General features: G+C 30.9%; 3 protein-coding genes and 1 long non-coding RNA gene across 5 annotated transcripts in view; 2 read left to right on the top strand and 2 right to left on the bottom strand.

Moving 5' to 3' along the window:
* The window catches only part of LOC100742415 (calcium release-activated calcium channel protein 1), a 19366-nt gene extending 12756 nt beyond the window's left edge, over window positions 1-6610 (top strand). Inside the window, 5 exon segments of the mRNA XM_024364924.2 lie at window positions 1511-1704; window positions 3794-3805; window positions 3807-3869; window positions 4563-4691; window positions 5243-6610. Coding sequence (XP_024220692.1) covers window positions 1511-1704; window positions 3794-3805; window positions 3807-3869; window positions 4563-4691; window positions 5243-5773 — 929 coding nt within the window. The 3' untranslated portion in view covers window positions 5774-6610.
* On the bottom strand, window positions 6384-8260 carry LOC100742291 (MORN repeat-containing protein 3). 2 transcript variants are annotated; one of them, XM_024364927.2, is made up of 4 exons: window positions 7904-8260; window positions 7261-7553; window positions 6943-7130; window positions 6384-6862 (listed from the first exon to the last, which is right to left on the bottom strand). In XM_024364927.2, exons 1-4 carry the CDS (start codon window positions 8101-8103, stop codon window positions 6689-6691), a joined length of 855 nt encoding a protein of 284 aa, XP_024220695.1. In that variant the 5' UTR covers window positions 8104-8260; the 3' UTR covers window positions 6384-6688. The 2 variants fall into 2 exon arrangements, with proteins under 2 accessions (XP_024220695.1, XP_024220696.1); XM_024364928.2 differs by lacking the exon at window positions 7904-8260 and adding an exon at window positions 7690-7878.
* Window positions 8261-8765: 505 nt separating this feature from the next.
* On the top strand, window positions 8766-11847 carry LOC100742172 (zinc finger CCHC domain-containing protein 8 homolog). The gene is made up of 7 exons (XM_003486449.4): window positions 8766-9028; window positions 9403-9643; window positions 9764-10077; window positions 10236-10449; window positions 10527-10710; window positions 10814-11010; window positions 11144-11847. Exons 1-7 carry the CDS (start codon window positions 8766-8768, stop codon window positions 11570-11572), a joined length of 1842 nt encoding a protein of 613 aa, XP_003486497.1. The 3' UTR covers window positions 11573-11847.
* A 7-nt stretch (window positions 11848-11854) lies between these two features.
* LOC117151208 lies at window positions 11855-14960 on the bottom strand. The gene is made up of 2 exons (XR_004460964.1): window positions 14096-14960; window positions 11855-12018 (listed from the first exon to the last, which is right to left on the bottom strand). It is a non-coding gene; the product is annotated as an uncharacterized LOC117151208 (long non-coding RNA).
* Between the last annotated feature and the right edge of the window lie 326 nt (window positions 14961-15286).

Genomic DNA, 15286 nt, shown 5'->3' with positions numbered 1-15286 from the left:
TCTGAGAGATATATATATATATATATATATATATATATATATATATATATATATATATACTTGCACTAAACATTTTGTAACTTCTATGTATTTTTTCAGATTTGTTTCAAACTTTAGCAACATAATCATCATAATCGACTCTTGTTACAGTGCTAATGAAATTTCAAAATTTTTCGTATAAAACACATAGTATATCTATAAAAAGTCTCGATAAGTGTTTGAATACTTTTGTGAGCTACTGTATGAAAGGAAGATTAGCGTTATTTTCTATAGACTTAGCACAATCATAAAGATAAGCACGCGTATTGCCCGAAAGTGTTACATATATTAGGTTGTCCGAAAAGTGTCTTTCTTTTACAGACACGTCTTTTACAACGACGCATCTTTATACAAACATGAAAACTAATCTGTCGAACGTGTTGTCATCTTTATTTTGATAGAACGAAATGGATCATACGTAATTCGATAAAGTAATATAAAACGGAAAATGTGCATCCATTATTTCCTTATAAAACGAAAGAAACTTTTTGGACGACCTAATACAAGTAAAACAATACAATAACGCGTGACGGTAAACAATACAGCGCAGTAGCTCCCTTGCCCCTGTGCCGCCCCGCTAGTCTTTTTCCCAACAATGCGCAGTACAAATAGCCGACTAAAAGAAGCAATGAATATAGTAATAAAATGAAAAAAGCATAAATGTAAGGAGTGAAAACGATTGGGTCAACGTTATCACGGATCAAGAAATAATTGTCCCGCCGAAACCAGTTTCTCCATTCGCTTTCTCTCTTTAGAAACATGTCATTCACTGCATCAAGGTGTGTTCTCGCATGTAGAATGTTATACAGAAAATATGCACGTGTCATGAAAAGTTGATTCTTAGTTGACATAATTCCTCGCCAAGTGCATTGAAATAAATTTAATCTATGCATATTGTTCATATATAAAGATATTTTTTAATCTTTCCAAAGTTAAATTTCAGGTACAAATAATTACCATAAAATAAATTTACACAATGCAAACAATTAGATTTAAATTAAATTACACAATGTAACATAGCATTTATTAAATTTCGTTCCTATAGCTGATTAAAATCATATTATAATTTTTGATACAGACCTATATTTAATACGTTATAATTTTATATAGATATTATATTTTTCTAAATTTACAATGTAGTATAGACTTTATTTGAAATACTTAACAACTTACAAAATTCGTGAAATACTTTGGAATCCTATAAAAGCTATTTGAATGAATTGAAGACAAGTAGTTTGTCAGGAAAAAGATGATAGAAAGTCTAATTCTAGTTAAATGTTTCTTAACACTCGTTACGAATTTTTCTAACAATCCAATATTTTATATACTTTTGTACATTCTATACGTTCTGTGTATACATTTTGCACTTTTAAATTTCTCATAAATGTATAAATGTCCGCAGTTTAATAATTAGTTACCGTTATTTCAAAATCTACATATAATCTAATGTAACGCTCTTTTTTTGTTTTAGCCTTTATCAGAGCTACGCAAGAAACAAGCCTGATGTCCATATGGTCGACAAGCACTGGACGCAATTCAGTGTTTGGCGCGGAGGACGGAGCAGTACTCCCCTCCTCGCACTTACCCATCCACGTACACGTGGCACGCACACATCTGCGCAACGCTGACGGTCACTGCTTCCATAAGCGGTTTCACAACTGTCAGGTCGGTAATTCTCCCCTTGTCTCTTTGATCTCGCAGTTCGTTTCCTTTTTATCTCTCTCCGGGTATTACGCTAGATATTATACGGTTATCTCGTAGTCTTCTTCCATAACACCTTATATGTACGTTTTGACATATACAGTTTTCACCTGCGACAACTTTTTCGTTTATTTTCTCGTTTATTAGGATTATATCGTTCACCCGCATGTGCATTGGCAGATGCTTGGTCATTTTGAACCGCCTTTGATACTACAAGCAACTCCAGCGAATCTTATCGCTGAAATATAAATATTGATACTTTTGATGTGCTGTAGAAGATACTTCAAACGTTCCGCATGGTAGTCAAATAACGTATTCCGGGTATTACAGATGTTATGATTATGTTATGAATATTTGCGTTTGTAAATAATTTTAAAATAGAACAAAATTGTTTATATATTACAATTGCATAGAAGAAAGATGCAGAATTATCTGAAGAGTTCTATGTTAGTATTAATGTGTATAACGTATGGACATCTAGCTCGCTGATAAAGTACACATTCACAATTTAAGAAAATTAAAAAAGCATGTTGAGGTGATAATAAATGTATAATACAATCATATGAATTTATGCTAATTATCGATATCTCATCAACATATCTTATCAATGATTCCGATGAATTTTTAACACCTTGTAGGAATCAACGCTTGAACTTTTTCCTATACATATAACCGCCGCTCAGGCTTAGTTTTCTAGATATTCGTAATAAACTGTCGGTACCGCTACAGCTAATTCTGCCTATATTTGGTGACGATATATGTACTAGTATTAATTGCCGATATTAATGCTTAGAAAGTACGAAAACGTTATTAATATATTAGATATAATATTGGTCGTTTTGAACCTTTTTATATATATAATATGCTTGTCAGAGTAGTCGGTCCTCAAAGTATTAAATTGTGAATCTCCTTAATAGGATAAACGTCCATGTATTATACGTATATAATAATATTAACATATCCATGAAAGCAATTCGCTTTGGATAATTCTACGTCTGTCTCCATATCCTATTCGTCAGAATTGCCAAGCGTCTACTATCTCACTAAGAATTAATAAAAACTCCTTAGAATCTCCAATATTGAAATATAAAATTCAGTCGACTTTATGATTACAAACAATAACGTATATCGAATACTCCATGTGTTTGCTATTCAATTGAACTCCAACTCCAAGAGATCATTTTGTTTGTTGCCCGCCTTGATTCGATAAATCATGCTCTCTTGATATCATTGTTTAAAACTCAATTCCGTTGACGATTTACGATCTGGTGAACAAAGTACTACGTATTAAAACTCATGAGATTCGTTGATGATCTTTACCTGGAAGATATTCATGTTGTCGACAGAGAAGCAGAAAATTGAATATTATCTAACGTTCATGGAATCCTTGTAAATACCGATAAGATCAATCGAAACTGTTTCTTAAATTATATCGCTACCAATCGCTTCCTTAGTTTATAATGAAACATAATCATTTATATCGCATAATTATTCTCGCGTTAACGATCATGTTCTCGGCAACGAATTCACTTACATAAAATACAGACATACACGAAATACGTATAAACAACTTTGCGTTAGCGGAAGCTTGATGTATAAAGTATTATGTGTATACTAACTGTGGATGTGCGTGAATCGATGTTCAGAGGAATTGATTTATTACATGTTGTGTACAAGACTAACCGTAATCTCAATTCATAAATTTACTCCACTGATTTAAATGAACAAGAATTATTTATAGTTATAAATTATTTATATAAATATAGAAGTTAAATGTAAAAAGGATATATCTTTCCGTTCTCTAGATTTATTTTATATAGATTAAAAATGTTCATTTTGTAACAATTTACTACAATTACTAATTAGTTGAAAGATTGTATTATTCTGTTTTTTCTTTCATTGGTGTATTGTACTTGATTATATCGTGCTGTCGCTTGCCAGATTTCCCACAGATTCAATCTATCAATATTTAGATGAATCTCTCTCTCTCTCTCTCTCTTGCGTTGTATCTAGAGGCTTTCCATTAATTTTCCTTGTTATTTGTTTGGTTCAGCACCCGTTGGTTTTTTGTCCTACACAGGACTTTTGGCAAGCTCTCCTGTTGGCACCGACGTTGCCATCTACTTTCGGTACGTGCCTTTCTTTCTTACGTGTTTGTACAGTTGAACGCCAATTATCCAAACGCTGATTACCTCTAGATGTACAATTATCTTAGATGTATTTTTAACAACGATTTTACTATACGGACGGTGTACCACGATTCTGAAATGCCGAATGGATACCACCGTTGTTGGTCTCCCGCTATTTCAAAACGGCAATCATAGTTAGGATACTTACGTGTAAGTTTCATGATTGTGATTCAAATTTAAAAATAATTTATTCTAATACTCAAGATACAGGCTTTCCATGAATCAACTTTTATATTTATAACTTCCTAAACATTTTGTAGAAATCAGTATGCCATATAACAATTTTCTGATTTTCCCAAAGATGTGAAATTTCTTAATGAAATTTTAAAGGGGAAAAAATTGACTGATACAAAATTTAATAGACAAACGGCAATACAATATAATATATATTGTATATTATATATAATATATGTACCAATAATTGTATTAATTATAATATTATAGTATAAATCAGTGAAGTTTCAATTGAATCATATAATTGGTCACTATACTCACGCGATACTTGAGACACAAGTTAGCGTACTGTTTTCGATTAAGCATATTATGCAACCATTCGCTTCCATTCAATTCTATTTTACAAACGTTGTGTTAATAATCCCTCTATATTGTCTGTTATTCTTTTCTGTCAACCAGTCAAAGATGTCGCAGTCGGGAGATGGCCTTCACACGCCGGGTTATCTCTCTTGGAGAAAACTGCAGCTCAGTCGAGCGAAACTTAAAGCGTCGAGCAAGACGTCTGCTCTACTTTCCGGCTTTGCCATGGTACATAACTGGATATTTTAATAAATCTCTTTTTCGGTAATCTAAAATACCTCTGAATCATCAAAGCTTTAGAACAATACTTTTTTTTAGGTTTTAGCTTTTTGTTCTCCATTTTAAAAAATAACAGACTTAATAAATTCACATTGTGATAATAACAGTACAATAGTAAAGGGAACAAAGGGAACAGACAGGGGAGGAATATTGATAACAGTAACGTAGATTATAATTTGTTAAAAATGAGTTCAGGAACAAGAAGAGATATATCCCCGCAATATTATTTCAGCATTAATAGAATTTCTTAAAACTTAGTGGTACAGTAAAGTTAATATTTATTTTTTAATTTATATACAAATAGTTAGTCTAGAATTGAATTAATTCTGCATAAAAATATTGTAAAATTATTTTAAAAAGGACGATTACATATAACAATAAAGGAAATAACTCTGAGCAATTGATTTCATTACACAGATTATAAACTCACTGTTAAATATTTCATACACATTTTAATATATATTAATAGATATTAATAAATAAATATTTTTCCTTTACAGGTAGCTATGGTGGAAGTACAGTTGAATTCCGATACGAAAGTACCTTCAGAGATGTTAATCGCCTTCGCCGTGTGTACTACGTTGTTGGTTGCGGTTCACATGTTAGCTTTAATGATATCAACGTGTATTTTGCCGAACATCGAAGCTGTATGCAATCTGCATAGCATAAGCTTAGTACACGAATCTCCACACGAACGTCTACACTGGTACATCGAAGTGGCATGGGCGTTTTCTACTCTTCTAGGACTTTTACTATTTTTATTGGAAATTGCTATACTTTGTTGGGTGAAGTTCTATGACTTTTCACAAGTGGCTGCTTGGTCTGCTTGTATCGTGTTAATACCAGTACTAATAATCTTCCTCGCATTTGCGATACATTTTTATCGGAGCTTAGTGGCCCACAAATACGAAGTCACTGTGTCCGGTATAAGAGAACTGGAGTTACTTAAAGAACAAATAGAGTCAACCGATGTTGAAGGTAGAAATGGTGTGAATTTACTACAGACCGCTGGCATGACGCACGTAGTCTGAACATGGTAAAGCACAATCCATGATCTGTGTTACTTTTACAATGTGATAACCTCTCTGAGTGGAGGATAATGAATCTCTAATTATCTGCATATGCTGCATTGTTTAGCTTATACATGTTATTACGTATTAAAACAATTCAAACGATAGATTAGAATGGGTTATGAGGATGAGGATTGGTATTGTATTGAAAGCATCAAAAATGACTGTCTATAATATTTCTCAACACTTTTATTCGCCTACGTGCGACAAGTTTGAAAGGGAACACCTGTTTTTTTCAGCGAGCGAAGCGATATATTGCTACCGATGTTTAATTATATCGCAATGAATTTGTACACTTACTGAAAAGTAATTTTTGGTAAAAGGATATATGTATGTATAAACGTGAAACATTCCCCTTCTCGCGTAGCGACTTAACCTATAAGAGCAATGATACGCGATAAGATTTATTGTATAACGTATCCTTAGCTATGGCTCAAAAAACAACAGTCTTGAATGGGGGTTTATATCTTCCATTGACAATGCGTGACTAGCTCGCATTGAATGTACTTATTATTAATTTGTTCGAAAACATGCCTCTCGTGCGGTATTATTCACAGTTCTTTTTATGTTGTTCGTTTATTTCTTTTCACATAATAAGTCCCGTGCTCAAGTAACGTTTGAAAAGCTTTTTACGCGGAGACAAAATAATTTTCAGTCTTATTGTCTCTGTCTGTACAAAATTACTGCCGTCGCTAAAGAAGCGGCAATTAAATTATTGTACATAGCTTTTATTGCGAACAAACGGTTTATACGTGTATACATATGTTGATAGAAAGAAATATATGCAAAATTGAAGTACTTTTGCTAGAATAAATTATACAAATAACATCGACTCATTCTGTATTACGTGTTATTTTAAACTGTAAGAATATATGTTCATAAAACGGAATTTAAACAAGGGCACGTGTTTATGGACACGCATATATTCGGAACTATACGCTTCGATGCTCTCTTACAAAAAGGTTCAGTGAAAAAGGATTCCCCCTTTTTGTTATCATATATAGTTTCCGAAGTATCTTGAGCATTGTTAATATCCGTTATCACTTTCAGCTTTGAACCAAATAAAAATTATCATCAATGAATAAAAATTTTACAATAATGTTGATAATTTACTTATAATCGTTACGTACTTCCGGAATAGGATATGGTGTTGGACGAGTTGCAGATTGTCGAAAATCTGCATCTGACATGGTTCCGTTTATAAACCAATCATTTGTCCAGAAACCACGCTGCTCTTGACCGGTAATTATGTGATAAAATGTGCCGTAACCTTCTTTCTTGCCCTTAATAAACTGACCCTCATATTTGTTGCCATTTTCTGCAAAAGTTAAACATCTCACCCACTTTTAATTAGTGTATTGGAAAATAACGATAAGTTATTCGTTATTTATAGCCGAAACATTATTAAGGTCGGTTGTAAAAAGAACAGATGACATCAATTAGGAAACCTTTAACGAGCAATCCCATGCCATGGTAAAAATCATCCTTCCAAGCGCCCTCGTAATAATCTCCATTACAATGCCACATACGGCCATAACCATGTCGTTTATTTCGACAGAAGTCACCTTCATAGTAAGAACCATCTTCGAACCAGTTATGTCCGAATCCTTGCTTTTTTCCAGCCACCCATTGGCCAATATAATATCGATGAATAGTATGGTCTTCTTTTGAAATTTTGCTCAAAATACCGCAACCATGTTTTTTATCATTGAGCCAGCTACCATTGTACATCCATCCATCTCTATGAAATTTCAAACGAAATTGAAATTGTTTTCGAACATGTGAAAAATATCAGAAGACTGTACAAATATTAAATAATATTAATTAATAATAAAAATAAATATTTCAAATGATTATCCTTATTCAGAACTACTTACAGCAGTTGTTCTAATTCATTGACTGTAACACAAATTTTATATATTTTGAAAGCCGCAATAGATTGAAATATATTATACCATAACATTTAATTGTTGCAAAATACAATATTATATTTGCGTAATTTTTTCTGACAATGTTATCTGAATTATTTACATTGAACAAATTTTATTTTGATCATTCTAAAATATTTAGTTCATATCATAATTAATATACCTGTCCACTTCTTTACCTATGCCTTCTCTTATGTCGTCCTTCCATTCGCCAATGTAATGACTTTTGAAAAGTCCTTTGCTTTGAGGGCTAAAAATGGCATGACGCAAACCATTTCTTTTCGAGCTCCCTATTCTCTGCTTAATGTATGAAGTTTTAACGAGTTCTAAAAAAGGCATTGTAACATTTATCAGAGATTTCATTTAAATTTTGAAAACATAATTTTTTTAACAATCATGTTAAAATGGTTAATCTTTCATTTTAAAGTATAATTGATCATTCATTTTGACAACGGCACCACTTTATGATCGAACAAACGAATACGAATAAAATTGAAATATGCAATAAAATATTCGATTTGCAAATGTAAGAATAATATATCAATGTCATGTATTATTAATAATTTTTTATACTTTATGATAAAAAAATTTCAAATAATATACAGTAATTAACCACCTTGAAATGTGCGAACGAAATATTCTTTTCTACTAAGTAATAATGAAAGATATTAATATAAGACCGCTAAAATTCATTGGAAAACTTATACCTTTTACGATTTTATGTCATGCTTAAAATTATTGTATGACAAATAATTATCAATAAAAAGATTGCTCGTTTAAAAAAATTTGTCATACCGAATAATGAAATTCGTGAAAATCTACTCCACGCTTATTTGCACACGAATGAGAGCGCCCCTACAGTTAAGTTTTATTGCGTTTAGAAAACTTGATAAGATTGAAGCGTCGTGTTTTCATTGAGGCAGAAGATCGAAGGAGGGAAACTAGCTTCACATAACAAAAGATCATACGTCCATAATATAAAATAGTTCTATCTATGTTTTCGTATCAGTATCGATAGTATTTCCATGAATTCAACGATTACCATCAACGACACCGACGAAGAGGTGATTGATTTAGACTCAAGCCAAGATATCAATATTACTGACAATGACCAAAGTGAATGTTCAATTGAGAAAGATTCATTACCGAACAACAATGCGGATAAGATGAACGTAACCAATAATTATATGGATAATAATAAAAATGCATCTACAATGGAAACTTGCGATAGTGAGAGTTCATCGACACCACTTTTGAAGGTTATGTTTCGAGATGAAAACATTGCATGGTAAAAAATTATTATTTGCTATTGATATATAATATATGTACATATGGACATATATATATATATATATTATTCTTTATAAATTTTCGGGTAGAATGGGTAAATTTATACAAATACTTGTTTATATAACCTAAAACGACATAAGCTGAATAATGGCTGAATAAACATACATATATCAGTGTCGTTCTTTATTTCAATTTGTTATATATAAAATAATCATTCTAATTATATATGATAAAATAAGTTATTTTGGTCCTAAGTGAGTTGCATCACTTAGTAAATATATTAAAATAATAGTATGTAACTAGTTTTTAATGTAATTAATTGCTTTTTATCGAGGTAACTTTTAATTCCATTTCCTTTATTGAATTTTTTAGGCAATATAGTAAAAAAATAAAAGTGTTTCTAGAGGAGTTAGTATCTTCCAAGATTAAATGTCAAGAAAATGATAATGGTTTAACGTTAGAAGTTTGGGATAATGATACTGACTCAATAAGTCAATCTATCGATATTACGACAGGGAGTGATGATAGTCAGGATATAATATGTGATACATTATTTACTGTAGATAAACAGCCAAGACCTGGAGATGAATTTGATGTTCCATCTTATAGTAGGGTCTGTTTTTTTATTGTATTGTTCAATATTTACATATAAGAAAAAACTATTTAATACCGATTGCTCCGAATAGCTAAATTGTTAATTATTCTTATTGTTTTAATGTTATTATTATTTTAGAAATATATATTATGTGATAATGTGTTTGATGATACAAAATTGAAATCAAGTAAATATCCAGAGGGTAACTCACAAAGGTTTATGTGTTTTAATTGTTTGGGAAATCATAATTTACGAGATTGTACAGAACCACGAAATTATACTGCTATAGAAGCAAATCGAAAAAATTTCAATATGAAAGGAAATTCAAAAGGTGTTAGATATCATTTGGAAAATAATCATAGATTTGATCATATAATCCCTGGTCAATTAAGTAACAATTTACGTAATGCACTAGGTCTCAGAAGTAATGAATTACCTAGACATATATATAGGTAATTAATTAAATTTCATGTTATAATTTTTAAAAAATCATAGGTAATAGAATAAAATTAAGGAAAGTATTTAATTTGTTAAATGTAAACAGATTACAAATATGGATTGTATGATGTTTATTAATCTAAATTTTTGTATATAAAAATAATTTTCTTAGAATGAGGAAGCTTGGCTATCCTCCAGGATGGTTAGAGGAAGCACGTTTGCAACACTCTGGTTTGTCCCTATTCAATTCTGATGGCATTGCAGAAGAAGATCCTAATGATGAACCAGGACATATCGTTGAAGAAAGAGACAGAGATCAATATGATATAAAAAAAATATATGACTTTCCTGGTTTTAATGTACCAGCTCCACCTGGCACTTGGGATGTAAGCAACAGTAAATTTTATAAAAGTAGTAGATTTTTACAAAATCAAATATACTAAACATTTATTATGAACAATAGGAGGATGGGAAATATTCTGTATCAACAATGTTGACTTTTCATAGCAAACAAAGAATGTTGTCAAACTTAAAAGGAAGAATGGCAGACGATGGATATAAGAGAAAAAAACTCAAAGTTTTTAGTAATACATCAAAAGACAGTCCAGTTCCAGAACCTACTGAAATGGAAATTGAGGATCTAGAAGGTACAGAAACTGTATATTCACACACAACAATTCTTTCAAAATTCACGTATTCTACTAATTAAATGCATATGTTATAAAAACATTTTTATTTTGTATTAAGTAGATAGTCCGGTAGAGTGCGTACCTACTAATGGGCTGTTTATACCACCGCTGCCTCTGGACGACCCTGTAAAACCGCCGGAACCACTATTACCACAAGAATCTTGTGCAAAACCATCAGAACCACTATTATTAAAATCAACAACAATATCTGAGGATTCAGATTATCATTCTCAAGAATTACAATTTTCTGAAGCATTAGTATGTATAAAAGATATTACATACATTTAGCATTTCGTCCAGTATTAGTTGTAGAAGGATAAGGAGAAGGATAAAATATTTTCGTAGCGTGTATTAAAAGATGAGATAAACATTTTTGTACAAAACATTTCAGGAAGACACTACATCGCCTTCTTTACGAGCGAATTCTCCGTCGTTATCCGAATTGGAGAATATGAAAAAGCAACTGCTTGTAGAACTCCAGAAATCAAACTCAGATATTTCATCAAAAAGCAATTCTTCGAATTCAATATCAAAATCTGATATGCCACCACCTAGTAATGAGATTACTCCAGAATTAAATCGTATCCGTCAAAATGGAATTAATACAAGTCATGGAAGTGTGAAGTCTATTGACTTTGGTACGCCTGTATTACAGAGTACGTCTCCATATAGCAAATTGCCACCATCTGAAAAATTTTCAAAGAATATTTGCAATTTAATTAATTTTGAGAACTTACCTGATTCGACAGGTAAGTATGAACAAATGACCGGGGTTTTGCAGAAAGTAAGACATACATTAGCAAAGCTGCATCAAGAATAGTTGTATCTCATTACAATTCATGATTGAAAAAATTATCATATTTTATAAATGAGCAATAATTCCATTTTCTGGGAAGGTACAGAGATATAAATTTCATTTGATATATTATATTTCTAATTAAAAAAATGACATATATTTTTATCTGTAGTTAGTCCAAAATATATGGCATTTTTTAACATAAATCTTATGTTAGGAAACGTACAAACAACAGATTTATTCCCTATTGTTGTACTTATCTTTCGGAACAAAAAATACACCTAGTATATTTTATGCAATCTTCGATTTCCCCTTTTAATCCTCAATAATTAATGAACAAATTCAAAGTTTCATTGGCCTTTAATCGTTATAGAAGGCACATTAAAATTTTTCACATAATGAATTTATGTAGGAGGGCGGGCCTTGGAGTAAAATCCAATGGTCCTTTTAATTGATCTTTCTACTTATGTCTGGAAAACGAAAAAGCTTATAATTTTAAACAAAATTTCATGTCTTACTTATGAAAAGTACAAATACATACTATTTTTCTATTAATTAGTGGCATTTTCTCACGTGATACATTGTGACTGAACATAAACCATTTTATATTCATCAAAAAACATTTCAAGCTTTATTTTCTTGTGAATTATACTTATCACCATACATTGCACATTTCTTCTGCATGTCCAGTTCGTTTTAAAATTGGTAAATATTTTTATCCATTTATGAAAATATATAAATTCAATATATGCATTTAAAACATTTGTTCTATTATCGTAACTGTCTATGCATAATTATTTTCTTTAACATGTTCGCTACCACGCGGCATGTGAAACATCTATCTATTTTAGCTTCACTAGTCTTACACACTATGCCACACATTTTCATTTATGCACATACACAATATGCTAAACTAAATAGACAGAGCAAACATTATATGATATGACACAGACGTGATACTAGTTTCTAGCTATAAAATTCAGAATTTATACATTTTACTTATTTATGTAATTTGAAAATAAAAAATCATATCTGTCACAGTGGTCTCTTAGAATAGTATATACATCATACATACATACATATGCACACACACACATATATTATGATGGTAACAAACGTGTTAATAAATAACTGAATAATTAATTTTCTTTACTTATCAATATCTGTTTCGTGTTTTATACACACACACAGATTCTATAAACATAGAATTGAAATTGAAATTATTGTTAATTAAAGAATTTATTTTTGCTATTTTTATATGGAAATTTTCATTCATGTTTTCTAATTAGAAGATTAATAATAGCAAAAAGTTTATCAATTCTAAAAGATACTGTGTACATATGTAAATAAGGAAAGGAATGTCTTGTGTTTTGTAATAATTATAACAAAATACTAACAGAAGCACGCCAATGCTATATTTAATGTGTATGTCATTTATTTTCCTCTCTAAAATATTCGATTATTTCTAACATATTTGCATAGTACAAAACGTAAATGACGTGAGAACAGAATTTGATTTAAAAACGAAAATTGAAAAATATTACTAAAACTATAATTTTTAAAGCTAATCTCTTATATTCTCGATGTACACGGTGTCTGAAAATAATTTGTCACGAGCATCGTAGGGTTATTCTATTGTGAAACTCTAGCTCGGTGAAGATTTACGAAAAAGGTAGCGGCAAGGTAGCGGTATTGACTTTGATCTTGAATTTCAAGGTCGAATTTTTGTACTGCATCATATTTTACTCGTTATAAGGATTAACCCTTTGCACTCGAGAGATGATTCTCAGTCGCTATGGCGTTCCGTGTAGCAACTCGAAAGGAGAGTGATAGGCGACAGTCCCTGTTTATGCTAGATTTCGACCTCTCCAATTGATGAGAACACAGTATTGGTTCGTAAATAGATTCCTTAGCTCTTTATATTGTTTGTTACGAAGTGTGAAGTGTTACACTTTAAGATGGAGATGAAATACTTATGCTCAAATCCTTCCAAAACTATGGTTCTGGTAACGTCTCCGACGTTAGTTCAGATTCGACGATCGTGCCAGTATTATAGTTTTGTAAATCTAGAAGCTCTAAAAAAATGGATTTGGAAATTTCTTTAATTAATTCATATATTCTATAAAAAAGCAAAAGAACGAAAGGCCGCTGAACCACCTGCGATTTATAAAAACTTTAGTAGACCAGTTGAGAGGAGATATTCGACTACCGTGAGATCAAGCTTCAACGTCGGCTGCTAATTGTGATGAAATTTGGTTAAATGGAGAGCTCCATGTAATTTTAAAAAAGGATTGTAAGGTGTGTTCTTACCGAAACAAAACAGAAAAAGACACGAAACAACTTATTATTGCGATACTTTTGCCGATAAGCCAAGGATGCATCTTGACACATGTTTTGTAAATTATCGTAAAAAAAATACGGAAAAAGTATTAAAAAATGATATGTTTAAAGATGTAAATATATATAGATTATTAAAACATAATGTTTTTTTAATTAATGTTATTTTTTAATTAATGTTAATTTTTGTATAAAATCATTTTATATTACCTACAAGACACTCGTCACATACGTGCAAAATCACCTCGAGTTGATGCTATGCTCGACCGAAAAGGCCGTCGAGTGCAAAGACTCAAAGAAACTATGGATCGCAAATCATCTTCTCAGTCCTCTTGGAAAAAAATGTTAAAGTTTTATAAATTTTCGAATTCACATTGTTTGTAATGTACTTATATTTTGAAATCAGATGCATTAATCTATTACATTAGAATTACAGATTAATCTATGACAAAAAGAAGCAAGAGTCGAAAGTATGAACCAGAGACGGTTTACGAATATTTGCAACGCAACAGTGACCTTTGCTGCGATCATGTTTTGCTTAGAATCGATGCCACGATATAGTAAGGCAATATGATTCCCCCTCCAAGCAATATCTTTTTCTTACCGGCCTGCGTTATGTCAGACACTTTACAAAATCGACAGCCATATATCAGATATATAACAGATAATTACAAATAAAGTGAATTCTAAAGTTAATTAACATCTTTTTTTAAGAGAACGGTCGAATGCGACCCATGGTTCCTTTAAGACTTTCGATCCTCGCGATATAGTATAGAATAGAAGTATAGAATATGATGCAATTAAAAAATGACCCTGAATTTCAAGGTCCAGGTCAATTTTACAGCTACTTTTTTGTAGATCTTCACTGATCCAGTGGTGTAGAATGCTATGATGCACGTAATAAGTACTTTCTTAAACAAATAGTACGTGTTGTAGCATTTAATATACGTACATTAAATATCCATAAATATGTAATTAGAAAATAGTGTATTGATTCAATAAGATTACTTACCATTACACATGTTTTATCTTTTTTGTGAAATACACGTATATTTATAATAATTTTTTGTGATAATTGAGTCATGATGAAATATTATATAATTACAATATACATTTTCTTCAAACGATATAAATTACTAATTTTAAGCAAATGGAAATATATATTGTTATTCAGTTGGAAAATAATAATACTGTATTTTTCAAGAAACAAAACATTAAAACCTTACCAATATTCCACATTGTTATGATACCTTAATCTGTTCTTTTGTTACAAAATAAAGTAAACAATGAAAACAAATATAAGATACAATGCATGTTTATTGTTACAAATAAGACGGAGGAATGTACAACAAATTACATTAAATTACATTAAATTTTATTTTTAAATCATTTTGTGTATAG

The sequence above is a fragment of the Bombus impatiens genome, unplaced genomic scaffold (assembly GCF_000188095.3).
Source record: "Bombus impatiens unplaced genomic scaffold, BIMP_2.2 scf_0114, whole genome shotgun sequence".
Classification (NCBI taxonomy): domain Eukaryota; kingdom Metazoa; phylum Arthropoda; class Insecta; order Hymenoptera; family Apidae; genus Bombus; species Bombus impatiens.
Note: the sequence above shows the minus strand (reverse complement) of the source record. Positions and strands in the feature narration are given on the sequence as shown.